Source organism: Theobroma umbraticum, unplaced genomic scaffold (assembly GCF_002168275.2).
Source record: "Theobroma umbraticum cultivar Fairchild unplaced genomic scaffold, ASM216827v3 scaffold_20.0, whole genome shotgun sequence".
Classification (NCBI taxonomy): Eukaryota; Viridiplantae; Streptophyta; class Magnoliopsida; order Malvales; family Malvaceae; genus Theobroma; species Theobroma umbraticum.
The window spans coordinates 3,411,600-3,439,539 of NW_018397266.1; the positions used below are offsets into that span (position 1 = coordinate 3,411,600).

Genomic DNA, 27,940 nt, shown 5'->3' on the forward strand with positions numbered 1-27,940 from the left:
CCATTGAACCGTTAAATAAGCCTAAACAAGTATAAATAGACAAAATTAACATTAAAACTAGGGCATGAATGATACTATCAGAGATAAAAACATGCTGAAATAGAGACAATTATAAGTTTAAAACATAATTTAAACATAAAATCAAAAACTTGAACTGAAAATAATCAAGAAAATAATCCATAAAAATCATAAAGAAGCATGAACAGGACCAAATTAGGGATATGAAACCATTAGAAAGGATAAGAGACCATTTATAACTCTATGTGATGGGACTTCCAAGTTATGACATGTGGCTATTTCACAAGAGGCAAATGTGTTACGTTGAACACATGGCCAGCCAATGGTGTTAGTGAATGGAAGCTGCATGATCTGTCGTGTATATGTTAAGTGAATGCGTTTAGGATGACGTGTAGCTTGCAATTTAACACGGAAGGAGTGTTTTCAGAACGTTTCTGTAGCTACGTTGTGGCCATTAACTGAGATAGGGGGGAGCGCTTTCTGATGTGTCTTGATCTTGTCAGATGGTGACCGAATGGGGTGGAAGGGACTACTCTCGGATGAGGCTTGCTTATGGCATGTGGGCCTCGCTGTTTACTTGGACATTGACTGGGATTTGGCTCGAGGATTTTTTTTGCCATCAAGTGGCTTGCGTTACTTCTCTCTACATGGGCCTCGTTCGGATTTGATAACGTTAGAAGATTTTTTTTATTTTTTTTAGGGTATTTGATTGATTTTGAGGATTTTTTTTTATTTTGATAGGACACGTCCTTTTCTTTTTTCTTTTTTTGTTTTGAGGGAGTTTGGGTTTCTGCTGTGTTTTATTAATTTTTTTGTCTTTTCCACCCACTTGATGTTTTAGAGATTTCTATTCTCTTCACCATTTGGCCACTTGTGATTTTTTATTTTTTTTAGGTTTTTTCTTTGATTTTCAACTTATTTTCCGTTATGAATGTTGAATGATTTTTTATAATTTTGATCCTCCTTTTTTGTAATTTTTTTTTAAAAAAATTTAAAATTAAAAGTCTAAAAATTTATGAAGTAAATATTTTGCTATATTTTCTCTACTGCTACAAAGTCAATAATAAGTTTGAAAAACGGAGATAAAGATTTTTGTAGTTTTCTCATTTTATAATTACGATTTTACTTTTTTGTTTTTATTTTGTTTCCTTTACCTTGCATTACAAATTAAAGGCTATTGATATAATGTTTTGCTTATGTTTTTATTTATTTTCAAAACATCCTATTTTTTTTTATTATTTGGTTTTTGCAAGTGATAAAAAATTCGAACAAGTAGTGGCAAGAAGCACACTCTTTTGGACCAATTTGGTTCTTATATTAGGTTAAGTAAACAAATTATTTTCACCCATCAAATTTAATCTTTTTTTTTGTTTTAGCATTAATCTGGTATTGATCTGAAGGTTAAATAGATTTTTAATCAATTTGACTTATACTTTTTTTTTTGTTATTTTGCTTTGCAGGCAAGAAAAAATTCCAACGAGCAGTGGCAAGGGTCACATTGTTTTGGACCAATTCAGTTTTTATATTAAATCAAGTAAACAAATTCTTTACACCCTATCAAACTTAATTGATCTTTTTTTTTTTTTGTTTTAGTATTAATCTAGTATGCATTGGAACTGTAAAATTGATTTTTACTCAATTTGACTCATGGTTTAAAAATTATATTAAATTAGAATCACTTAAATGTATTAATAGAATTTAATCATTGATTTCAAAGAAGATGTAGTTTTTACTGTATATACAATATGTTTTGATATTTTTGTATTGATTGTTTGCAGTTTCTAATCTTCCTTATTGTTATCATTCATCCTGTTATTATTGATGAAAGATTTTTTTTTTGCTATGATTTTTATTTATTATTACAGTTATTTTGGAGGATTGTTTTTTCTCCTCTATATTTGTTTTTTTGCCTGTTCCTATTTCACTTATTTATTATAAACTAATACTTTTGTAATTTTCTCAACAGGTGTTTATCTTCTTTTTTAGCAAACATTGTAATAGTGGGAGGTCACTAACTATGAAGAAATATTTATTGATCTAATAAGTTTAGTTGATGTTATTTTTTGTAGTTTTTTTTTAAATATTCTCACTACTATTAAAAAATGATTTTTATTTTTTTATGGTTATTTAGATATGTTTGTTCGTGTTATTTTAATTTTTTTATTTCACTTTTTTTTCCAACTTGCATTTATATATGTTTGTTTCTATTATTTTAATCTTTCTAGGTTTTATTTTTTTTGGTGTTTCACTATTCTATTTTCATAATTGTAATTTTAGAGTTTCTCTTCTTTTGCTCTTACTAAAAAAATTTAGAACTTATTATTTTCTGTTTTTTATTTTCTTTTAATATAGGATAATGAAAAAGAAAAAATATTAGAATCTCTCAACCTTCCAAGAAATCTTTTTGTTTATATAGATTGAAGGATTGATTGTTGCATGAACATTTTTAAGTTGATGTTGAGAGGACAAATAGCATATTGTTAACTTTCCATTAAAGTTACTTATAAATTTTTTCGGTAAATTAGCACTCAAAAATAAACACTCACAAAACCATATATAGTAATTTTTTTATGACAATGATGAATATATTTTGACGTTCTAAATTTGTTTACAAGCTTTAAAAAATATTTTGAAATTTTTATAAAGTTATCAATCTAATCAATATTAAAATAATCTTATGAGAATATATGTATAAAATCTTTTGAATATTTCTTTCATTAATTAATTAAATATCTTCTTAATTCATTATATATCCTCGATATAAAAAGAGGGTCTAAGTCTAGTAAAACTAACCACAAAGGTTAAATAAATACAAAATTGGCACGTAGTAGGTGGGGAACATGTACGCTGAGTGAAGGAACACGTGTAAGACCGAAACCCGCCCATGTCTCTGGCCTTGAAACCACAAAACTCCTCCTTTCGTTTTGATTTAAACAAAATTTAATGTTAAGTATGTAAAACAGAAATTTCAGCGATTAAAGTTAGATTGAGATGCAAGAATGAGACAAGTCTTGGAAGGATCAAGCTCGGATTGTAGGACCACTAAAAGCTCCTGTCATTGCCAAACAATAATGGCTACCTCACCTCGCTTAAACCCGTAAAACTCAAGGTTTTCAATATTTTCAAGGTACCTTGGCTAATCTAGGAGGTAAGAGAAGGCTAAAAGCTATTGCTTTGGGATTTCTTTTAAGGCTTGGAAGAGTTTTTTAGGCTGTGGGAGGTTGCTAGGCTGCTAAAAGAGAAATAAGTTTTTTTGAGGGTTTTCTTTCTTAAGGTCTCTTTGTCGCGAGATCATTACTCTTTTTTTTATAAACACGCTTAGAAAGGTACGCAGCACCTCTTTCGGTGACTCCCACTAAGTCCACTGACCTCAACTCTGCCTATCCTACTGAGCCCACTGACCTCAACTCTGCCTACTCCGGTCTGTCGAGGCACTTGGCGTGTCGCAGGAGTGTCGAAGAGTCAGTCATTACTCTCTCCTCCATAAATACGTTTATGAGAATGTGCAGCACATCCGCTTATAAAAAACCTAAAACTTCCCGTTCCTATCCGATGTGGGATATAGATACTTTCCTCGTGATATTTTTCCTTGGTTAAAGGACTAAGGTGTTTATATAAAGCAATCAATGTTTTGGTTAATTTCATCCAACAAATCAGAAGAATTTTATCCTTAGGCTCAAACCATTTAAAGTTGCAATAATCAGCTTGAAAATCAATGGCAGTAAAATATGAAATGATATGCTATTGAAAAAATCGAGATTTTTTTTTAATTTGATTTATTTCAAAATTTTTAAAAACTTGTGGAAAAAAATATACTTGCAAAATAAAGAATTGAGGGTAAAGGTGCAAAAAGTTTCTTTTTTTTTTATTTCTTACAAATTCTTGTTAAACAATATTATTTTGTCAGAATCCTCAATTATTTGACATAAGATTTGTCAAGAAAATTCTGTTATCGACTTGTCCCTCTTGGGATTGGGCCAACCCCATTACATAAAGTACAAAATTATAAGTTTACTCATTGTTAAGCAAATGTTGCTGACAAAGTAAAAGATTTATCAACTCAATGATAACAAAAATATTAGTATTATAATTTTTTAAGAAATTAACTCTTGATAATTAATTAATGATGTACATATCAATTAGTACTAGTATATTAATTAATTATCCACACATATTGGCACGTGTTTATTGTTAATAATAATAATGTATTGTTTTAAAAAAGCAATAATAACGCATATTAAAGTTGACTCATTGTTTAAGAGTCCAATTGCTCCTCATTTCTTTGCAGGTTCTTGAAATGAGGTAAGCGAAAAGGTCAGGGAATGTAAGAATATGCATGCACGGCAAAGGCTAACGTGCACCGCAAACCATTAAAGTAATATTATAAATTTTAACTTTTACATTTGTGATATTTTAAAAATATTATAAATCTATCCATTTTGTCAACCATTAATGGAATCAAATAGAATTTCTCATCTCAATCCCAAGTTGGATGTTCAAATGACATAAATCTAAAATATATTGATGTTCATGTGACAAAAAATTCTAAATCTAAAAATTAAATTTTTATAGATTACCAATAAAAATGAAATATTATTCAAAAATTATGAATGATTGGTGCGTTTTAGTTGATTGTTGCCATCAACCACTTTACCTATCTCTCATTTAGACGTGTTTGACGTAGGTGGGATCTAAGTGTAATATCATTTTGTTATAAAATTATTATTCTTTTCTTAAAAAATTAATTTAATAAAATATACACGTCAATATTTAAAAAGTTTTTAAAATTTTTATTTATTCGATTTGAAATTGAAACATCTAACTTATTTCTTTAAAATGTTTCATGCAATATTAGCAAAGAGCTCCGATTGTAGCTAATTACTTTTGTATATTGATAGAAGATTTATTATTTATTATTTTTATATTTTTATTTGATTTGATATAATTTTATCAATTGAATTATATTTTTTTTCTCAGCATCATAAAAATAATAAATGATTTTAACTTTTAAGCCATAACACTAATTCAACCAATAATCTACATATTAGTATAAATTATTAAAAAAAACCCTTTTATGGTATTAAAGAATAAACTCTCAATATATATTTTTGCTTACAATTACTTCTTGAAAAATAGAATGACATAACAAGGAATCTATATATAAAAGACAATAAGAAATTGGATAAACTTATCTATGATATTACATAAAGATAAGGAGTTTTGAATTTTAAAGAAAAAGCATCCTTAAAAATTCCATCATTTCAGAAACAAGTTTGCCTGATTAACAGAAAATTAAATTAATTTATGTTATATATATATATATATATATATATAAAGCTTGAGGTGCAAATTTTATTTGTTTTTTCTGGGTGAGAATGACCGTTAACTCGTAAAGGTTCAGTTAAGTAATAGAGAAATGTGGCAGACGCGGGCCGGCCGTCAGGACTGAACAATCTTTGTTTTACTATGACCATTTCCTTGGCCTCTCTCTTTACTTAACCTCCTTCACGCCGAAACCAAAACAGAACAAAGGCGCACACGCATGAACAAAACACAAAACTCAAGCCTCCGAGAGAAGCAAAAGAGGAAAGACAGAAGCTTGTAATATGTATTAATGCAACATCGTCTGCACTCAATCTCTTTGCTTCATCACAAAAACTAAGGGAGAAAAGAAAAGAAGGTTCCTTTGCTTGAAGAAAAACGATCCCTTTCTTGTAAGTTTCTTCCTTTTTATCCACTTCTTTTGCTTCCCTTTCTTTCTTGTTATCTTTTGGTTATAACCCTTTTCTTTTCTTCTTCTGATTGATGCTTTTGCCTTTAGGGCTCTTGGATTGGTAAAGCACTCTCTCTTTTTGGTTTTGGCATCTGGCCCCTTGTATTATCTCTTCTCTCATTTTCCTTTTCTGGGTTTTTTAGAATGTTAATTTTTTGGATGTATTTTCCTCAATTGGGTTTAGGCCAATTAATTAGTTTGGTTATTTTCGGTTTTCCTTTTGGTAGGCAGTTGCAATAAAGTGTTTTTTTGTCCCAAAAAAGTTTTCTTTACTTTTTCTTTTTGTCAATTTCATCCTCTCTCTCCCTAGAATCGAGTGTTTTTGAGTTTGTTTTTTTGAATAAATAACTTTACATGCCTCTTGCCTCTATCTGTTGAGCTTTAGGTGTTGTACCATTCATTTCTGTTCTAATTTTCTTAAGATATTCTCTTAATTTTGCTTTAATGGTTAGAGCAAAATTCTTCTCAGCTTTCTATGGGGTGGCTTTTTCCTTCCTTTGTTACAAACACTCTTAGGGGCTATTTATCCTGGTTTCAGTTGCAAAGTTATGAGGAGTTTCATTTGAAAATTTAAAAGCTTTTAGATAGTTTCTAATCCTTTGTAGTTTCTGTAAACAGGAGAAGAAATAAACAAGAGAGCTTGATCAAGGGGATTCCTGGCTTGGCTTATAAAATCTGATTGTTGAGTGTAGCTGTATCTGAGAATGGGGGATCATTTTGTATTACTAGTGGACCGCTTGCTGACAGAATCCACGTTGGAAGCCGCAATTGAAAGCAGGAACAAATCTTTGCAGGCCACTGCATCAGCAGTTGATGACACAGAAGCTGTCAATTCTTCTCCAAAGGTGGATTTATCGTCACCAAGGAAAATTGTGGAATGCAGGATATGCCAAGATGAGGATGAAGATTCAAATATGGAGACTCCTTGTTCTTGTTGTGGCAGCTTGAAGGTTAGATTGGTGCTTATTTGACTGGCAGTTTTCAAATTTTGAAAATGTTAAATTCTGTTTTAAGTTTCTTTAACCTGTCCCCCATTTTTAATATTTTTCATGTTCTATTTGTTGAGACTATCCCAGAATTCTTTCACTACGCATGATTTGTTTCCAATTTTTGATGACTTTTTATCCACTTTTTGCTGTTTAGAAGACATCATCAATATCAGCCACCTAGTTATTTTGGAGCTATATATTGCACTAATTCTCTTTATTGTTAAAAAAACTTCCATGAACAAGCATGATGTAAGTTAGGTTTGAGTCTATATCAAGTCGACATGTTAGGAAAGATAAAATAAAATATCATTATCATTTGGTCTATTGGGTGGGTATTGGGCAACTAGGCATTACATAGTCATTTGCTTCCTCTCCTTCTGCCTACTTTTCAAGAAAAAAAAAGGGGGGAAAAAGAACAGCCCTACAACAAAGTAAAAAGCCTTCTTTCTCTAGAGCAATTGACACACGAAAATTTAGTTCAACACACCATCTTGAGATACTGCTTTGAAGTTTGTATCTTCACTTGTTAATTCTGAGCAATAGTTCTTGACAAGTGCAACACCATCATTCTAATTGTATAAAGTCAGAAATCCTTAGTCCCTGAGTTCACATGTAAAGTTTCCTTGAAATATTTCATTCAATCTTGTTGCAGAGCATAAGCTCACAATCAGTCATTCCTGCCCTGAGAAGCACCATTAACTTCGTAACTTAATTCGTCAATAGCATTATCATTTTTTACAAGTTTGACCCAAAATTTTGATTCAATAAGCCTATTGAAATGTGAGACTGCACTTCCCTGAATGTGGCTAATGAGAAACATCTCTCACACTTCTCTTCTTGAATTCAAGTTCTAGTGTTTAAAGAAGAAATTAGTTTTGCTTGTGCTCATAATAGAATTTCTACCTGCAGTTCCGAGAATGTTTAGATCAATTTTGCTCCTATATATATAGCCTTCAATATGCCTTCCTCTTAGCTTTGTGTTTTCAAGAATGTGTTCCTTGGGAAACTCCAGCAAGGTAAAGTGAAGGGTTTAGTTAAAGTCTAGTTAGTTCAAGATTGATTGTCAAGTTAACTAACTGGCCTATCAACTAATTATTAGTTTTCCACTACTACTAATTTGTTTCAATGCAACAAATACACTTGTATATATTACATTATCTGTTTACAGTTGAAATTTCGTAACACCCTCTACTTTATTACAGTATGCTCATCGCAGATGTGTACAAAGATGGTGCAATGAGAAGGGCAACACAACCTGTGAAATATGCCATCAGGTTACTGACTTTTACGAATCAAGTTCTAGTTAAAGCCTTTTTCTTTTATTTTCCTTTCAAATTCCAATTTCTTCATGTTGTATATGGCTCAAGTTCTTCTGTGTATAGTTTATCTCTGGTGCTATCTAAGACTAAAATCATCTGATCGCAAATATTCTACATTTCAGCATTTCAAGCCAGGCTATACTGCACCACCTCCCTTGTTTCAAATTGGGAGTATACCGATGAATTTGAGGTAACCTTTTTTATAAGTTTAGTGTATCAGCTGACTACCTCTGATTATGTTAAGAGATTTAAAGGTGCTTCATATTTCTTGAGAATTTTATCAATAAAGTACCCTTTATGCTCTTTATACTAGGGGAAACTGGGAAATTTCCAGGAGGGAGTTAAACAGTTCTCGCTTTATAGCAGTGGTCTCAACCGATCGAAGCTTACTGGATTCTGGCTATGATGAATATTCAGTTTCCAATACAAGAAGCTTTATATGTTACCGTACGGTAGCAATAATTGTAACTCTCTCTCTCCCCCTCTTATTGTGTTTTTGTGTGTTCTTTCCTTTGTGTATGTGTATATTGACTTCTGACATTCTCTAAATCAAGTTCACTGTTCAAACAAATAGCACAGTTTGGGAGGAGAAATATATGATATTTTGTAGTTTAATACTTAAAAATATTCTGATAAATGCACTAAGCTAACTATGCTTCATCTTTTTGACACACATGGCTAATGAAGATTAAAAACAGTTCTCACTCTTGCAATCGGTAGTTGAAATTTTAAGTTTAAATTTGGGTTGAAAATTATGAATCTAATTGCATAAGTACTATTACTTCAAGTGTAGTTCTAACAAATTTTCTTCGAGTGAACTAGAAGCTCTGGTTGAGAGTTTAGTCTTGTTCTTCAATTGCTGTCATTCTGACAGCCCTCTACCCAATTTCTTATCCTTTTCATCTGCAGTTCATGCTTCTTTTGATTTTGCGACATACACTTCCTGTCATGCTAAGCCGAATGAATGGGTATTCTTTTCTATTGTTTATGGTAAGACAGTTTTTATTTTTCTTGTTGTTTAAGATAAAAGCTGCCAAATTCTTTACTTTCAGACTGAATTTTCGCCCTCTCACGTTGTACAGTTGTTAGTACTTCGGATTGTTGGAATTGTCCTACCACTCTATGTCCTGGTGAAAGCAGTGACTGGCTTTTATCGTCGCCGGCAGCAACAGGTGAGTTACTGTTGATTCAACTCATAGTTCTACTGTTACGGTGTGTATGTTAAAGGTGAAACAGTTTGCTTATTGAATGCTTTTTCTGGTTGACCATTAGGAGACTCCAGCTTCATTATTTACTCAATCAGATGAAGAAACTGAGCATTCTAGCATGCAACCTCAGTCTCACACAATTAATGTCCGTTGAAAGCAACATAGGTGAACGAAAAGTTATCAACTGTTATTGAGCAGAACACGCCTATCTTTCTATCCGTTTTATGTTTCAAGGTAAATTAATATATTTTCATTATTAGCCACCTTCAAGTGGTAAAAGAGTAAAAAACTGGAAGGTGTGGATCTCTGCTGATACTACAGGACTTGTAGTTTGACAATGAATTGTATTAGCTCTTCATTGACAAAAGTACTGTCTTAGCTATACAACATGTTTTGCAAATTGTCTTAGAAGAACTGTACAGTTTGGGGATGATCCCACTTGTATATAGTCAAAGAAAATATACATGCAAGCAAAAAAATCCTAAGAGTGCACTTGTATATATGAACCAATCTGCAGTATACGCAAGGAACATCAGCAATACAAGTGAATATAATTATACACTCCAATCTTCTTTCCCCTCCTTTATTTTAGTTGCATTTTGTTTTGTTTTCCCTGATGGAAAACTTGTTGCAGACAAAAATAAAGAATGTTAAACTATATTATCAAATCAAATTATATTATTCTCATGTAATCTTACTATACCGATATAATTTTAACTAATAAATTGTATATGTTGCCCGAACAGCATCGCCGGATATCACTCTAGATGAATGGTAAAACTGATGCGTAAGTGAAGAAGCAGATACGCGGATAGGAAGAGTATTGAGTTGTGTGTGTGATCGCACAACCTGGAGACATCTGTTATGATACGAATACTTAATGAGCCCCAGAAACTAGTCCCTAGATTTGTCTCAAGGAATATTTCCTTGTCGTTTTTTTGGCCCTAAAGAGGTACCACGAAGACCTTGAAATAATATTAGGTACTGTTAGATTGGAAGGAGATACGCATAATATTGTCAAAATTCAACATGCAAGAATAAAAGAATGTTCTCTGAATTGACCTTAAAGAGGTTTGCTCAGTATCCCCATTTTCAACCTAGTACAGTTCTTCACTGCTTAGTAGTACCAAAACACAAAAATTGTTCTTTACTGTTTACCATATCAAGAAAAAAATTAGGTCGATAGAAGGAATTGGACGACACTTGCATCAGACAATTCAGTAGAAGAAAATCTGTGTAAGTACCCATGCAGCATGTCAAATGTGAATAAAAAGTAAGAAAATGGATATGGAACATTTCTTTCTCAAAATTAAAATTATGTTAAATCTATACAACCAACCCAAAATTAGATTTGATGATGATGATGATGATGAGCTTGACAGTAGACTGGTAAAGAATAGGACCTCAAGCGGGCAAGTTGGCATAAGCCTGTAATCTGGAATTCTACTTGGAGCTTGAGTTCATCCGACTGGGCATCTTAAAGGTTGTGTTTGATTTTTTGTTGTTTTAGTAATCTTAATTCCAGCTTCTCCTTGGCCTGAAAAGTGGTGGAAGGAAATCAAAATAAGAAAGTTACCTCCTAATTATCAAAACCTCTCTCTCTCTCTCTCTCTCTCTCTACGCCTCACCCCCGCATTTTTCATCCCCTTTTCACCCTAATGCTTTTAAACCTTTCTGAAAGCACTCATATATCCTCAAAATTATCAAATGTTCTTTAAAGAGTGTAGTTGGTGGTAATACTTCCGATTCTTCTGCTGAGAACGCCAGTAGCAAGCAAGTGCTCCAAATGCACAGCTAGCAAGAGCAATAGCCAATGCAGCACCCAAAGGCACCACAACTGCGTTTGTTGAGGCCACCAAATCATCCAGAGTAGCCTTGGTCCCATCTTCAGCAAGAAAACCCTTTTCTTTGTACAAAGATACAAGCGTATTTCCATAATAACTAATTAAGAACTTGAAAACTTCATCCTGGTCCCACTCAATCTGACTGCTTCCTTTGTCTTTGGAACCTCGGGGGTGATAACACGAAGGACAAAGCTGCTTCGGAGGCCAAATAATCTTCGGGAACTTGGGATCTGCAGTTTCCAGAGATGCTTCTTCCTTAATTAATCTCTCATTAACTTCATTGTGCGCACTCCACAACCAAAGGGCAAAGTCACGCGCTTTGCTGAAAGGACTAGTAACCCTGCAAATTGGATATCTGCAGTTAGATGAAAGAAACCTGTACATTTGAGAAGAAAAAAACTTACTTTGGAGTCAAATTTACCTTGAACACATCTCATAAAAATGTTGACGGCACTCCTCACAAATAAAGAAGTTGTGAATAAAATCACATATAGCTGTAAATGCAAACTGGCTCTCTCCATCCTCAATCCTCACAGAGAGTGAATGCATTAAGACCCATAATCCACAACTGCAAACATATGTAAATAATTACTGACACCTTATAAATTCAATTACCACTGAAGGAAGCTCTGTTAGAATTGACTTTGTATGCATGGCTTATAATTGTTGAAAAAGAGATGCTCTTTGTTCTCAAATTATAGGCACAAAGGAAGACTGCTAGTTTGATAGAGTAAAACAAATTTTCATGACAAGGTTATCATTTCTTTACATCAAACATTGCAAAATAGCTTAATTTGTTGTTGTGTAGTTCTATTGGTTTTGTTTCTATTATACTACTTAGTGTGGAAAGATGGTCTATGATTGATGAAAGAAACAAGCACATTAGCAGTCTTGTCCATTGTTAGTAGCAAGAAATCCACACACCATATCCTCCCCTTCACAGTAGTTTTGAATCTCAGAACTGCAAGTTGAAAGTCCCAAGAATCAAACCACTGGTCTGGCCTCTTGGGGACAGATCAGCAGCATACCATCTCAGGAATATAAAATTTGCATTGAAAGCAATAACATTTACATGAGCATACAGGGGTGCATTTGAATGGTCAAGAATATTCACAAAAGTCAAATATTCTATGTCCATATCAGAAGAATTCGTGGTTGACACATGCCCCATTAATCTGGAAGCAAGCAAATCACATCCAGAGCAAATATAAGATCTTTGTGACTCTATCTATAACACCAAATAGCACAACACAACATCTAAACTCCAGTTCTTTAGTACAAAGCTAATATTACCACAAATAGGGCAGCAATTTCCTTCCCCTCTTCTTTGACCACCTTTACTTTTATCTCCAACAATCCCGCTGCAAGATTACCACTTCATAACCATTCCAGTACATTACCACTACTGCCACCAGAATGGCCTTGCCATTAACAACTTGGCATCATGCTAAGTCCAGTAAATAAACTAACTATTTTCAATTAAGCCTCCATTTTGTTTCACAAAAATGGCCTTCCAGAAAATAAAAACTTTCAGGATGAGGCATTTTCTCGAGAAACTTATAGTTCTGTTCTTTGGATGACATTGTGAAAAAGACTTTATGTATTTGGTAGTGCAATGGAAAATCTTTAAATTTCTTTCAAGAAATGAAACTTACCATACTACCATACTCCATAAGATAAATATTCTCATAAAAATTACTGATCATGTCAAACAATTTGTTATCCTTAAGACATACAATAATCTATTTTGCAATTAAACACCAACAAGAAGTGTTTCTGGCTTTTTAGTTGTACACAAGCCTAAAGCCTTCCTACCCAGATTTTCTTTCTTCCGTTTTTTCTGAGACTTCCTACCCAGAATTTTTTTTTATTTTGCTCAGCATTTCCTACCCTGATTTTCACATAATTTTTTCTAAGTACCAAACCAAAATTTCTACCAAAAGTTTGAAATTGCACACAACCTCCAAAATCCTAAATCCGTTCAACAAAATTTTCAACTAGATCAACATATTGTTAGAACCCAAAACAATGGCAAGGGTCTTAACCATCGAGTGTGAGTCTTGGGCATACATCCAGATCATCAACATGGGTCTTCAAAGGTAGGGTGGGTTTTGCAGCATCAAAGAGATTTGGCTGAAACCACTGAGGTCTGGGTTCTTGAGGCATGGTCATGATGGATGATGAATGGGTCTTGACTGGATTTGTAGAGGAAAGTGAGAAGTGGTGATTGAAGGAGAAGATGGTAAGGAAGAAGGAACGAGAAGAGGACAGTGAAAAGTGGAGGCGATTCAGTCATGATTTTATGGAGGATGAAATAAAAAAGGAAAGGGAAAACGAAAGGAGAAGGTAGCCACTGCCAGAGGGTAAGGGAAGCGATGGTTGGTGGTGCTAGGGTATGAGGGTCAACGGTATAACTCGGCGATATTTTCAAGTTGACATGTGCACTATAACATTAAGGACCATGGAATAACTCCAAATGAAAGAGAGCGGTATCTTAGGCTCTGTTTGTTTCATTGAAAATTATTTATTTGAAGTCATTTTCCATGGTTTCTGATGTTTGGTTTGTAGAAATTAGGTGGTCAATTGGAAATAAACTAGCAATCTAAGGAAAAAGAGGGAAAAATTTGGAAATTCGCTTCCATTTTTCTAATCCAGAAGACAATTTTCAAATGCAAAACACACCCAAACCCTTTTACAAACGGACCTAGACCCTCTTCCTTATAACCGTATCTTTGTGTTTAATATGGCACCTAAACTACAAATTTGTTCCAAGCACCCTCCTAGCTACATGTACATTTTTACTGTGCCCATCTAACATCATTAGTTGGTGATCATGGCATGGATTTCAATCGATCAGATTATGCAATGTGTCAGTTATGTGGGAAAAAAGCTGCTTAGCTGGACCGTTTGAATCAAACTTTCTGAATTGACTCAAACTCAAGGAACAACAAAGGATTTCTTAAGTATCTAATCAGGCAAGGCTCTCCTCTAGGGGTGTAAATGAACTGAAACAAGACAAGCTTTACTCCACTCAAACTCGGCTCATGTTACAGGGAACTGAACTTGAGCTACAGCTCAAGTTAAGCTTCAATACTTTATTCAAGCTTAGCTTAATAGCAAATAGCATTAGCTTGGGCTCTGCTCAAGCTTGTTTGAATTGAACAAAACCAACAAGTCATAAATTTATTTGAGACAAAAAATTGACAAATTCATTTGGAACAACGAAACACATTCACAGAAATCAAAAAGATTGGTTACTTTTATAGACAATTAATGTTATACATACAAGTACATGCTCTAAAAGTGTAAATAATGAACAACATATATTCCTTCTATTTTTTGTAAAATTACTAATTTTATCCTTCAAAAAATTTTAAAAAAATTAAAATAAACAGCAGAAAACATTAAAGGGTTAAAAGTCTTTGAAGTACATGAATTCTTCTCGCATTTGGACTCTTTAAGAATGAAATTCTAGCTGGTTTCGGAAAGGAATTCATGTGCGATAGATATAAACAGAAGTCTCATATTCTCTTTTAACTAATTTACACCACGGCTAACTATACTAAGTTAGACATAAGTATCCATCTATCAGTTGGCTATCAAGAGAGCATGCCACGTATTCACATCATCACCATGCATATGCCAAATGGCCGAGGACAAATGATGTGGTGATAAAAAGGGCATCCACCCATGGTCATGTGGCATATACATCATCATCACATTATCATCACATCATCCACTGTTGCCAATGTAATACATGGGTTGATGATGTGTACATGTGCCATACCTTTTTGATAACCAATTGACGAATAGATGGGCTGTAAAAAATCTTGTAAAGGTCACAGATGATAAATGTAAAATTGTTAGGTCAAAGATGACATGAAAAATTTATAAAAGGTCTCAGACCTCCAACAACTGTTCAATACAATATTGATTAGAATGTTTCATTTGTTCAACTACTTATATATATGGATAAATGAGTTTAGTTGGTTATTAAGTTGTAATGTGTAGATTGCAGTATCATTTATTATTGACTTAACTTAAATACATGTGTGACAATAGTAATAACACTTTTTGTCATTGATTATTATGTTTTAATTGGTTCTCAAGTAAATGTGGATTGTTAATTTTGCTAAAAGTTATAATTATTATCACTTCTACTAAATTTTGCTTTATTATCAAGATTTATAAAAGGCAAACCATATAAAGTGCAATTTTGTTTTTTGAGATATATGTGCTATATCAGTCTTTGAAACCAAATAAATAGGTAAATTCTAAACATTTATGTCATCTTTTAAAGAATTGTTTTCGTTTCATTTCTTAATCATTAATGCAAATGAATCTCACTGCATTATAGTTTTTTCGTATAACTTATTAATAGACAAGGATAGAAGTAGCAACTATAAACATGTTGGATAAAGTCATCTTATGTTAGCTCATTTAGATTTTTGGTTGTTTATAATTCAAAATTAGTTCACGTTTCAATTTGTCCAAGATTTTGCCATTCTGGGTCCAGATTGTTAGCATCAAATAACATTAGGTTATTTTGGATACTTAGGGTCAGTTCATTTTGGTTTTGATTCATCTAAACTTTGGTTGTTTAAAGTTTTGGGCTTATCATGTTTTAATTATTTGGATTTTCAATTGCTCAATTTTTGGTTTTTCTAAATTAGTCAAATTGAGTTAAGTTTTAAATAGATTAAGTATGATTTTGCAATTTATAAATCACAATTATCATTAGATTTGATTGGATGTATATTAATATTATATAGAAATAAAGTATTCTGAATTACAAACAAGAATTTATAACTTTTAATTTTTAGTCTTTTCACAATAATTTCTCAACCTTATAATTCAAATAAAAAAAAAGTGACTAAATAACTTCATGTCTTTCTCTTTTTCCTTTTTATTATAATCTTCAGCAGTTGTTAAAATAAGTATATTTTGCATTTGTACTTATACATTAAAATAAATATATCTTTAATTTAGAAACGATTGCAGATTTACAAAATTCTAAAAGATTCCCAAAATAATATGTATACAAAATGGGTGAATGGCTATTCTGATTCCAAAAATATTTACGATGTTCAATATCTTATCGATGGCTTCCCTTGCATACACACACGTGTGTGTATGTGTGTGTGTATGTGTACATATACGTGTATAAATCTAAAAAGTAAAACAAAAAGTGTAAAATATATATGAGCTGTTCATAAACATAAACAAGCTGAGCTCAGCTAAATTCAAACTTAATTAATTTATGCAATGAGCTTGAAAATGTTGTTCAAACTCATTTATTTAATTAGTAACAAACATAAACTAGCCTACGCCAAGCTTATTCACAAACTCCTTGACAAGCATAGGTTGAGAGTATTGGTTTGCTAACACATTCTCCCCTATTGCCTCTTTTTTTTTCCCCTTTCTTTGTCTATAATCCCATAGATTCCCCTCTCTCTAGACCAACACCCAAGACCATACTTTTTGTAGGAATACAATTTCCATATTCAATGCAATACGTCAACAATAATGCTATTCGTTGAGAATTTTAAAAAATTCATTGATAGCCAGAAAGCACAAAAACGGACAGATAATATGAGAATGACATGACATGAAAATTTTTAGAAAATTAGGACATGAGTATGGCAAGACAAGACAAGAAGAAAATATTTTTATTTTCTTTAATGCAAAAATATAACATCAATTCACTTTTTTAAAAATTAAACATTTATAAAGACCACAATTAAATTTTTAAGAAAAAGCCCAAATAAAAATTAGCTTAAGTTAAGGCCCAAATTAAGAACAAGGCTTATGCCAATATTAAATAGTTAACTTAGGCCCAAAGTTAAAAATCCTTAATTCTTAATTTTGTAACTAAAAGTCCATTTTCCACATTTGTACCAAATGTTTAGTTCACATAAATGTCCATTATTTGTTGCAAATAAAAGTAAAAAAATGTATTCTTAATTGTAGCAGATAAGAATTAAACAAGTCGATTGTTTATTACCCAGGCAGTACATAGTTTCACGAGAAAAATAAAAAATAGTGAACAAAGAAAAGGGGAAAGGGGCTTCTACAAGTAAATCTTGTTTGCAACTATCTTTGAACTTCAGTTTTATTCTACAAGGGCATATTTTCACCTTCTACAAAATAAAACCTCAAAAATCCTATGTCCCTTCTATGTTGGGTCATGTCTTAACTATAAGTTGGGGTTGTCTGTTTTTTTTTTTTTTTTGCACATCCCAGCAAGTCCAAATGCCCAATAAGTATTTTGCCATGTACGAGGCATGTCCATGTCAGACACGGATATGACATTGGCACACAGGGAAGACGATTGTGTCCATGCTTCATTGGTTTTGTTCCCTGATTTTAAATTTTAAGAAATTTATCAAGACCTAAGTCTTAACTTTAAAATTTCTTTTTGAAGGATTTAAAAGTAAATTTACAATTTATTCACATAGGCCAACCCTGGTCAGAGACTTGAGAATTTAAAACATTTCGAATGCAGTAGATGGAGATTACACAGCCGATGCTGCCAAATGTACTTCAATTTTCATTCATTGGTTGTGAAATTTACCTTGCTTCACTACATGTCCATTCATGAGGAAGATGTTGATCTTGGTCTCTTAAGTTCTCATAATGGGTGATTGAGTTGGTGCAAGTCTAGTGAGTCTAAAGAGAGAGAAAGAAGGAAAAAGGAAAGGAAATACAATGAAAGAAGAGAGGAAACTCACATAACAATCCGCTGCGTGGAAGTGAAAGAACATGGTAGAGAAGAGAGGGTGAAGAACTTTCTAGAGAAATAAAGAACACAGACAAGAACAATGAAACTACAGAAAATAACTTTTTTTCCACATAATTGACATGCATCTTGAGATAATTTGCTAAAACCACATCATCATCCCTAACTAACATTATTACTTATATAGCACACTAAAGAGAATTGGAAATTGTAGGGGCAAACTAAACAAATGTTTAGTTCAGGTACCAAATTAAACATTGAGTTGTACTTCAAGTTACTGTTCCTGCAATCCTCCTTTTAATGCATCAATGTAATGTCTCGCAATGATGCATAGATACAGTAGACTCCCCTACATACTGGTGTCATATCCATGTTTAACATGTATACCTTTCAACACGGCAAAATACAGATTGGACATGCAGAGACACACCAAAATAATAGAAATAAAAAATCAACCATGAACAAGACATGAATAAGACATGCCACAAAAAGGAAGGAAACCAAATAGATATGGCATGGAGGGTTTTTTTTTTTTTTTTTGCATATTTTATCCTAAATTTCGCCCTAAACAAAGGTAAAAAAAGCCCAAAGAGGAATTACTCAAATTCTTTCTCACTTAAAACCCACACAATCAAACCAAAAAAAATCAACCAAATATCTAAATTCAAGAATCACCAATTAATTTGTTGAATTGTTGAAACTTAGAAGATGGTAAAAATCTAAAGACTTCAGATATGGAAGGGGTGTTTTGCTTGCTGAAAATGCAGGAAATAAGAGATGGTAGGTGGAAGAATGCCCTTGTATAAGGAAAATGAAGAAGTTCAAAAATAATCTCAGACAATATTCACCTATACAAGCACCCACTTTCTTCTTCTATGTTCTGCATTTTTGTTTAACTTTTAAAACTTTTTATTGCGTGGGCAATGGACAATGGACTCTTAATTCTCATCATCCACAATTAAGAATGGACTTTTTTTTCTCAAAAGAATGAACTTTTTTAATTACAACAAAAAATGAATTCCGTCAATTACAATTTGTGATCTCGATATTTGGTGGAAATGTGGACAATGGACTTTTAATTACAATTTAGAATTTTTAAGTTTGACCCTAAGTTAATTATTTAATATAGGCATAAGCTTAATTTTTAACTTCAGCCTTATTTAGTTATGTAGTGTGGGCATACGCCTAATTTTTAAGTTGGAGCTTTTTCTTAAAATTTTAATTGGGGTCTTTATAAAAGTTTAACTTAAAAAAGAAAAGTATGGATGTTAGTATTTTTTCATGGAAAAAAATATAAAAAAAAATCTTTTATTGTCACATCCTGCCATACCTGTCCTAGTTTTGTAGAAATTGCCATCTAGCCATGTCCATGTCATGTCATTCCCATATTGCATGTCCGTGTCTGTGCTTGCTAGGTGTCTTATGTTCACAATGGTATGTCAAGATGTAAACATGAACGAAAGCACATATGCTATAATAATTGCACTCACATCTATAAAAGCCTACTCCACTATCCTACCTATCTCCTATGCATACAGGAAGAATCCTATGCAAAGACCCTACAAAAAGAATGCTACAACTTTATGGGTTCATAGAGAAGTAAAATATTTTAATACCGAAAGCAACGTCCAAAGAGAGTGAGAGGAACCTCAGATTGGAAAAGATGATGATTTCTTTGAAAATGCATGAATTAAAAATTAAGGAGTTTTAAATCATTACCTAAAGCCCCTGGTATAATTCTTGCTACCACGACAAAACATCTGCAAAAAAAAGAAAAAAAAAACATCCAAATGGCTTATAAGCAACCACTAGAAAAAGAAATTCAATACAGTATTATGAAAAGAATATATTTCATCTTAAACCAAAAAAAGGAATAAATATTTTATTGAGCTTAAACTAAAAGGAAACAAAGCAATTGACAATCTCACAGCTGAAAAATATCAGTCATAATAGTAGATAAATGGAGAGGGAATGGATCACACATGAAATAGGTGTAGTAACTACTTATTGCTAATAAAACCATGAATTGTAATATCAGAGCATTTTACGTCATGCAAGCTAGTTCACTAGTTCCCACATCAGTCAAAAAATTATTGTGTCTAAAGCAAATAAAATGCATTTAACCCTGCCAAGAGGTGGCACATAATATCAACAATTTCAAATATATGCAAGCAAAGAAAATAACAAAACAAATTTGCCTTTTGTGCCTACCCAATATCCACGGGGAACTTCCTTTCCACAAATCTGGAAATTGCTTAGCACCTCTTTCACATTATTGGTGGCAACTTCATGTCTATCAGATGACCACATATCTGGTGGGCACAAGTCATCGAAGTTCACAAGTACTTCTGCACTTCCCTTGCGACACCTAATACACATATTCTAGTAACACAATGAAGGAAGCACCATATAAGGCCAAGCCAAGGTACATACAAAAAAGTAGGATGTTTACCTCCTGGAAGGATGATGAGCCACTAAAAGCTGAAGGTATTTTATGAGTGAAGCTCGAGTTTCCGATTTAATCATCTACGGGACATTATATTCAGGAACTTTAGAAGACAAATATTCCCAGCCTCATATAAATATACATAAACACACACAAACACCCACACAAGACAGGAAATTTCACACAAGATAGAGAAATGCCCACCTTGTGTACTAAAATGATGTCAAAGGCAGTTGTGGTAGCCTCCTCCACATCATATATGGCTCGAGCAATCTTCCAAAAGCCCAATAAAAAAGAAGTTAAAATCCTAAGCAAATGAAATAACCTCAAACATGCATTTTCATCGAAGAAAATAGGAAATGCATAAAAAGACCTGTCCAGGGTCCGATATATTTGACGGAAGATGCTCGTTTTCAAATTTCTCATCATCTAAGCCATAAGAGCTGAAGAATATAAGCAGTAGAAATCATATCAGAACTAGAGCTAATGGTCAAACTTTTATAGATAAGTGCAAATCTTTGGCATTTACTTAACAGTATAAGATCAATCAAGCACTTTTTAGAAGCATATGTGAGAACAGAAGCAGATTTTCTTATACTCCAAAACTTCCCCAGGGCCGATGGTTCCAGTACCCTACCTTCAAAAGGTCTAAGTCCACCCCCCCCCCCCTTCTCTGTTTAATCACCAAAAAAGTAAATAAAATAAAACAAACTGTTTCCTAGTACTAACAAAATGATTGATACCATCAGGTGTGACAAGGGAAACCTCCAACTATTATTTTGCATTTTTGCCATAAATTATAATTCTTAATTTTTCAGAAATCAAGTGCAGACTTAAGTCAAGGTATGTGTTACAAAACCAAACGCTATAGAAACCGAACTTGCTGGCTTTCCTACTCATACACACTTCAGCATAAATTAAACTTCTGGCATGCATTAAACTATTCAATCATAGTCTGTCTCAAGGATTTGTGATAAGATGGGCACATACTTCTACGCACCTAAGCATAAGCTGCCACTGAATCTGAAGAATACATCATTTTCCTCTATGCATGTCACCAAGATGCATTTAGATTTAATGGCGCAGGGGTGTTGTGAAGACAACTGGGCGTTGTGAAAGACAGCAATCGTGGCAAGGTTAGAAACCCCACTAAAGTGAATCACCAATCTTGGCAAGGTTAGAAAACCCCACTAAAGTGAAAAATAGCCAAATGCCCACTTTAGTTGGCCATACTAGAACCTCTTGCTCTTTTAAAAAGAGTCTAGAGAAATGAGCACTCCTACTTAAAAATAAATTCTTTATTTATTCTCAACTTGAATAACTAAGCCAAAGGGTCCTATTTATAGTGTTATAGGTCCACTTCATAATAAAACTCTATTTCTAGTTGCCTAATAACTAGAGTAGTTAACAAGAGATTTAAATAAAATAGGTGTTCTATTTCTAAATAGAACATGACTAGGCTAATCAAATAATAATCCTTAAAGTACTAAAAATACTAATAAAATAAAGAAAATAAAATCCTAAATCAATTAAAATTAAAAAAACTAAATTAAATAAAATAGAATTCTAAATGCTCCTGCATCATTTAATCTTGCATTCTATTAACTATCAAAATATATTCCTGCATGTGGTGTCAATAATTACAAGATTATTATATAATTAACATGCTTTTTACCAAACAATAAGCAGTTTACATAGGAGCTACCATTTTATTTACCAATAACGATGGCAACCATTTAGTTTTCCTAACTTATGATAGGCACAAACCTAGAAAATGGGCTAAGCTCAGGCCAGTATCAGATAAATCCCTTACAAGAATGAGCTCCCTAATTTGCTCCTAGGTTGTGTTAATTTGCCAACTCAACAAACTGATTATTGAGCAATTCCCAAATGTACAAGAACACAAGAACAAGTTTTGGTAAAACTTAGCCTCTTTCAGAATAATGGATAGTAAAGCCCCCATGATTGCCTTTACTTTATGATTCCATAATAATTTCAAGAGTGCACCTTTTATGCTTATAAAGATGCTGATATTAATGAAGATACCTCATACCTGCCTATTTGCTTATTGATCCAATTAAGCAAGCGCTCCGCTGTCCGTCCATCATCAATTAAACGTATTTCACTTTTCGCTTGATTGGGTTCCCAGCCAGCAGATACAAATTTTGTAGGAGGAGCCCAAAACAGCATAGGATAGTGACCCACAGAAAACTTATCACAAAGTTTGGTATTTATCTGTGCTGCCAAACAAGTCAAAGAACCAAAATCAAATTAACAAGACATACTTTCAACAACTGAAAACAAGAGTCAAAAAGATTTGTGGCAAAAGGAATGCAATATTTTATAAAGCGTTTAGTTACGAGAAACAAGGCTAAATAAGTGGTAAATCTAAATACATTGCCTAAAAAAAACAGTTACCTAACATGTGTACATTCCAACTCTACAAAATTCATAGAAATAATTAGAAAAATAATGATATTACCACTGCTACATATATTTAATTTTCGTACTAACAACTTTAACTGCAACTAGAATGATGTTAAACAGCTTGGAGGGGAAGGGTTTATGATAACAATAATAATAATAACAATAACCTGAAATCCTTAAGAAAATAGGGAACACTAACCAAGGGTTCCTTGATTGCATCACACAGAAAGAAAACCTAAGCATCACGCCTAGGGTTCCTTAGGAGTCACAACTAAGGTTGATTGCATCACACAATCTCTGCAGTAATAATGCTTAAAATTTCTCGAACTAATCTCATAATAATGGTCTTCCAAAAGAAAAGTACACTGATATTCATATAGGCTCCTAATCCTGAAAGAACTAGAACTCATATTTCAAGTAGGAATTTAAAGAAAATACGTAAGGCTCATGATAAAAACTAATAAACTTGACTTAAAATACCAAATATAACCTAGATCGATAAAATATTACAAAGAAGCCCCATAGCTACAACAAAGTAGCGAAATAAAATCTTTTATAAGCCAATCACTCAATTAGCATCTTTACATTCTTCATCATTCTCCCTTTGTTGGAGAAAACTCAACCTCAGGGTTTTGAAATGTTGAACTAAAATTTACTGCAAAACCCGTGAAGAACATTGCCAACAATAATGTTTTCTTGTGGGTCACAAATCCTCAATAAAGCTACTTGTGACTCATTCTTGAGCACACCTCAAATAATAAAGTCAATGGGAATTTTTTCTTCAAATTCCTCAACTGTTGTGATAGTCATGAGCTTGATATCTAGAACTGGAAGAATATTGTCAAAGGAAGGTCTTCCCAAGGCAGCACTTCAACAAACTCTCCCTTTGCCAACTCAAAATTTTAAATACAACTCGTTTAATCTCAACATCTTTTGTTTTGAAAAGTTGATTGTGCGTCAAAATCTTCAAGTGGCTGATCAGATTGCACCTGTGGTTTCTTGAGGTCTAATGTTACAATGGCATTCTCCTTTTCTTCCTCAAGAATGTCAACAACCACTGGAAGTGTGGTTTAACTCTCCGACCTTGAATCTCCTCGACAATACATTTATCATTGCTGATCTTATCTTAAAACTTGTCTTTAGGTTGAAATACTTGTCAACAAGTTAGAAGAACAAGATTGAGACCATGAAGTCAGATTTTTTTGTAATTCATCCTTTATTTTAAATAGGATGTCTTAGTAATTCTCTTTTGATTTCAGCCCTCAAACCAGCCTTAAAATAGGCTGCTGCTAGGTTAGCATCTTCCTCAAATTGACTTCTAATCATTAACTCATCAAACCTTTGCATATATTCTGCCACTAGCATGCTACCTTGCTTAAAAGTAAGGGCTTTGTCATGCTTCTTGTCAAGATAATTACATGGCATAAATCTTTCTCTAAATTTGGCTTTCATATCATTCCATGCACTCATTTGTGGCTGCCCCAACCTAGCTATGTTTCTCTCAACACCATGCCACCATATTTTGGCTTAGCCCAACCAGCTTCATCTTTGCAAATCTAACCCTTCAAGCATTCGACATGTCATACCAATCAAAGCACTCCTCAATAGAGGAGAGCCAATCTGAAATACTATAGGATCAACTTTCCTTCAAAATCAGGAACATAAATGTTAATTTCCTTTGCTATATCACTTACATCTTGCACTTCTTGCCATCCTCTTTTAACCACTTTTGACCTAGTGCAACTCATAGTTTTGCCTTTGAGGAATTGTTTGAGTAGTTGCTACCTCATCAAGTTGTTTGCCTCTGGTAAAGAATTTTTTAAACACCTGTTCAAAGTTGGACAGTAACCTTGTTTCTAGTGAATCCATATCTCCTCTCAATTCTGACATAATCTTCTTGGTTTCTTCATGACCTTGTTCGAAAGCCTCAAACTTTGAATTCAATTCTGCAGTTGACACCATTGTTAACCAGAATTATGGGAACAACCTTTGGATCTTTAAGCTTGGAAGACAAACTGACATAGATGATAGAACAGCTTGGAGGAGATGGGTTAATGATAATAATAATCTCAAATTCTTAAAAGAACAGGGAAAACTAAATAAAGAAAAGATCCTTAAGCTCCGCACCTAGGTTTCTAATAATTCTCATTTCTCATAACTTTCAGTAACATTCAACAAACCACTCCATGTCCAGAGAACCTTCGATTCCTACCAATTTGAAACTTCTAGATACCTTGTGGACAAGGTTAGAGATTAGTTACATGATGGGAATAAATTAGGGACCCAAACTAATATAGAGCTGGCAAGTATTTTGGAGTTCAGAGATTACTGCTTTTTTTTTTTTTTCTCTTGACACAAGTCATTTATGAGACCCTTCAATCAACTTAGGTGTACTAAAACCTTTATTTCTAAGGAAAAATGCCAATGATAGATAAGGGCGCCCAATTAAAGGGGGTAGAGAAAATTTATGCCATAGAGGAGGATGCAGAGGGGATACTAAAGATTTGGATTTGGCTATTGACAGCTTACAAAGCTCAATATCAAACAAATAAACTCGATCTACAAAGAGGGAAAAGAACACTGAACTAATATTTTAAGCTCATGCAAATGAATTTTGATATATATTCTCAAATAACTAAAGAAGTATTAACAGATACCTTTCGATGTTTGGCAGTGTTAAGAAATGCTTGAATGGAGCAATAGCTCAATACAACCTCTGAATGATCATATCAAATATAATTGTCCATCTGTCACGTGACAGATGCTATTCAAACTGCTCGTTCTAGCTATTAAACATAAGATATTACAACTTTATTATATAAGATTCTGCATGTAGACTAGATTTTCAGCCGTATCTTAAACCCCCGAATTATGCTAGTGAGGCAAATATAAGCTATTGAGGAAACAAGTATTTTTACAGCACTATTTCCACAAGGCTGCACCTTGGAAGTATTCAGAAGACAAAGTAAATACCTTTAATGCACAGTCTACTCGAGTCATCAATATGATACCAGGATGCACAGCTTCAGGTCCATTGAAAAGCCTAGCAACTTTTTCATAATGGGGCTGCAAAATTGTAGGTAAAGCCGCAAAAATCATTAGAAATGAATATATGAAAAATACTAAGTGCAATATATACCATATGATACCTTGTAATTTCTGCAAGCAGGGCACCTGAAAAGTGATAATCACACAAGAGGAATGTCATATAACATCAAAAAATTGGCACAATGAATGGAATTCAACCACTAACTACATAATACTTAAACTAAGCAGCATGGCAACTTTACGAAAGCAGGCAAGCGCACTGCATGCAAGAACATGTGCCAGTGCGCAGAAAGGTGCCTTTCTTATAGAAAAAGAAAGCCTTTTGCAATTATAAACTACATATAATTAAACAAACAAAGCAACTACAAGGAAACAAAATTATATTGATGGTACCTGGATATGTTGATAGTAAAATAACACAATGCATCAACCTGGGCTATGAAATGTGAATAACTATAATTAATTGGTTTGCTAACCCTTATCCTACACATCAACTGTCACTGATGTAACGGTGATATGTGTCATAGATCCTATAAATAAGGTAAAAAATGTAATTTGTTCAAAGGTCAGTTAGCCATTGCCATTATAAGCAAAGCCTAATATCTTTATATCTCCAGCCTGCAAGGCAAAGCACAAAACATATTTCCACCATGCAAATGGTTGACAATATGCTACAGGCCATTTGGAAACAACAAAATGTCACAGTGAAACAGAGTTAAGCAAGGAGAATTTTGTCCATGGCTTCAAAGGCTTATTTTTGGATCTATTTTGAATTTCATTCCATTAGGTCCAGTTCAGAAGCAGGTGCATGTCAATAAGGCAATATCAATTTTCCTCAAGTTTTGCCAATATTTGAATGATCATCCCCTCATACCTATGTTCATGCGATTCCAAAGGTGTATAATTTCTAAGTAACGCAGGTAGTTTAAGGGAAAAATGATGCATTACAGGTTATAATATCATTCAAGTTTGTTATACAAATTGACAAAAAAGGACAAAACTTTGAATATTAAATTAAAAAAGAAATTTAAATTTGTGACTGTTATCGCTGGAATTTTTTACTTCAAGCAATTACAGAACATAATACTGATACATTCAATTACATGCATAGGAAACTTTCAAAGGTTCAATATGTTTATCCCTACACTTGAAGCTATAAGATCCTTCCTTATTAACTCAAATAGAAATTCCGATCCTCACCATGATAGGAATTAAAAATTTCATTAAGCAAGAAATTCACAAATAAAAAACAAAGGAAGAACTTTTTCTTCAAGGGTCAACGGCGTTAACAAAGCTATAAAAGTTGAGCACAATTTTCGTGCTTAAAGCTCAAGATTTAATTAGCTCAAAAAAATAAAGCTCAAGATTTAAAACAGTTCCGCAGCTAAGAGTGGGCACATAAAAGAGTACTAACCAGTGAGCGAAGAATTCGACTATGGCGTAAGTGGCTGGAGTGTCCTTGAGAACCTCATCGAAATTCGTGATATTCAATTCGACGGCGTAGTCCTTCGGATCAGTACCGGCGCCGCCGCCGTTGTTACTGCCAATATCTCGAAGTACCGTTCGAGATCCCGCTTGCAACGACGTCGCTTTTAAGATCCAAAGGTTCAAAATCAAAATCCAATATACAACAGACATCGGAGAGAAGGAGAGAGAAAATAAAACTGATTGTTTAAATATATTAATTTTGTTGCACAGCTTCGTCAGAATTGGAATGAAAGCTTTTCTTCTTTCTTGTTTTCTCTTTGGCGACGTTTAAGTGGACGTTTTATTGGATATTAAAATTAAAAAGAAAAAGGTAGAGAGATCTGTAGGTTAGGAGTTGGGGTGGTGGTGGTGGTGGTGGGTGGGGCTGGAAATTTCCGGTGGAAAGGGTTGAGAATTACGATTCTTTTCGGTTTGAAAATTGTGATGATTAAGTCTGTGTGCAACGATCGTTGTTTGTTGCAACGTACGTCTGTACTTTTTTCATTTGAATAAATTGTGACGAGGATTACCATATTAACTACTATATATTTTATTAATATATTACATTTCACCGTAGATTAATTATTAATTAGATAAAATTCAATAATGAAATATAAAAAATAAATATATAAAAGATAAAGACTTTAATAAAAATAATAACA

At 33.2% G+C, this 27,940-nt stretch overlaps 2 protein-coding genes across 3 annotated transcripts; one reads left to right on the plus strand and one right to left on the minus strand.

Moving 5' to 3' along the window:
• The first annotated feature begins 5,444 nt into the window (after window positions 1-5,444).
• LOC110423527 (RING/FYVE/PHD zinc finger superfamily protein) lies at window positions 5,445-9,868 on the plus strand. The gene is made up of 8 exons (XM_021437748.2): window positions 5,445-5,732; window positions 6,410-6,741; window positions 7,983-8,054; window positions 8,222-8,289; window positions 8,413-8,563; window positions 9,009-9,089; window positions 9,182-9,271; window positions 9,372-9,868. Exons 2-8 carry the CDS (start codon window positions 6,496-6,498, stop codon window positions 9,459-9,461), a joined length of 798 nt encoding a protein of 265 aa, XP_021293423.1. The 5' UTR covers window positions 5,445-5,732; window positions 6,410-6,495; the 3' UTR covers window positions 9,462-9,868.
• Window positions 9,869-10,568: 700 nt separating this feature from the next.
• QSOX2 (quiescin-sulfhydryl oxidase 2) lies at window positions 10,569-27,775 on the minus strand. 2 transcript variants are annotated; one of them, XM_021437746.2, is made up of 12 exons: window positions 27,226-27,775; window positions 25,913-25,937; window positions 25,737-25,829; window positions 22,390-22,571; window positions 20,710-20,779; window positions 20,541-20,609; window positions 20,343-20,416; window positions 20,102-20,258; window positions 19,610-19,650; window positions 11,573-11,719; window positions 11,048-11,491; window positions 10,569-10,844 (listed from the first exon to the last, which is right to left on the minus strand). In XM_021437746.2, the coding sequence occupies exons 1-12, from the start codon at window positions 27,447-27,449 to the stop codon at window positions 10,823-10,825; spliced, it is 1,548 nt and encodes a 515-aa protein (XP_021293421.1). In that variant the 5' UTR covers window positions 27,450-27,775; the 3' UTR covers window positions 10,569-10,822. The 2 variants fall into 2 exon arrangements, with proteins under 2 accessions (XP_021293421.1, XP_021293420.1); XM_021437745.2 differs by having other exon boundaries at window positions 10,569-11,491.
• Window positions 27,776-27,940: the final 165 nt, after the last annotated feature.

Excerpts from the sequence above, each read along its gene's own strand:
- QSOX2 (XM_021437745.2), bottom strand. The coding sequence starts at position 27,449 with ATGTCTGTTGTATATTGGATTTTGATTTTGAACCTTTGGATCTTAAAA. Across the intron at positions 20,259-20,342 it reads GCTCATCATCCTTCCAGGAG|GTGTCGCAAGGGAAGTGCAG; the intron begins GTAAACATCCTA and ends TATGTGTATTAG. Across the intron at positions 11,492-11,572 it reads TTTTATGAGATGTGTTCAAG|GGTTACTAGTCCTTTCAGCA; the intron begins GTAAATTTGACT and ends TCCAATTTGCAG.
- LOC110423527 (XM_021437748.2), top strand. The coding sequence starts at position 6,496 with ATGGGGGATCATTTTGTATTACTAGTGGACCGCTTGCTGACAGAATCC. Across the intron at positions 8,055-8,221 it reads CCTGTGAAATATGCCATCAG|CATTTCAAGCCAGGCTATAC; the intron begins GTTACTGACTTT and ends TCTACATTTCAG. Across the intron at positions 8,564-9,008 it reads ACCGTACGGTAGCAATAATT|TTCATGCTTCTTTTGATTTT; the intron begins GTAACTCTCTCT and ends TTTCATCTGCAG.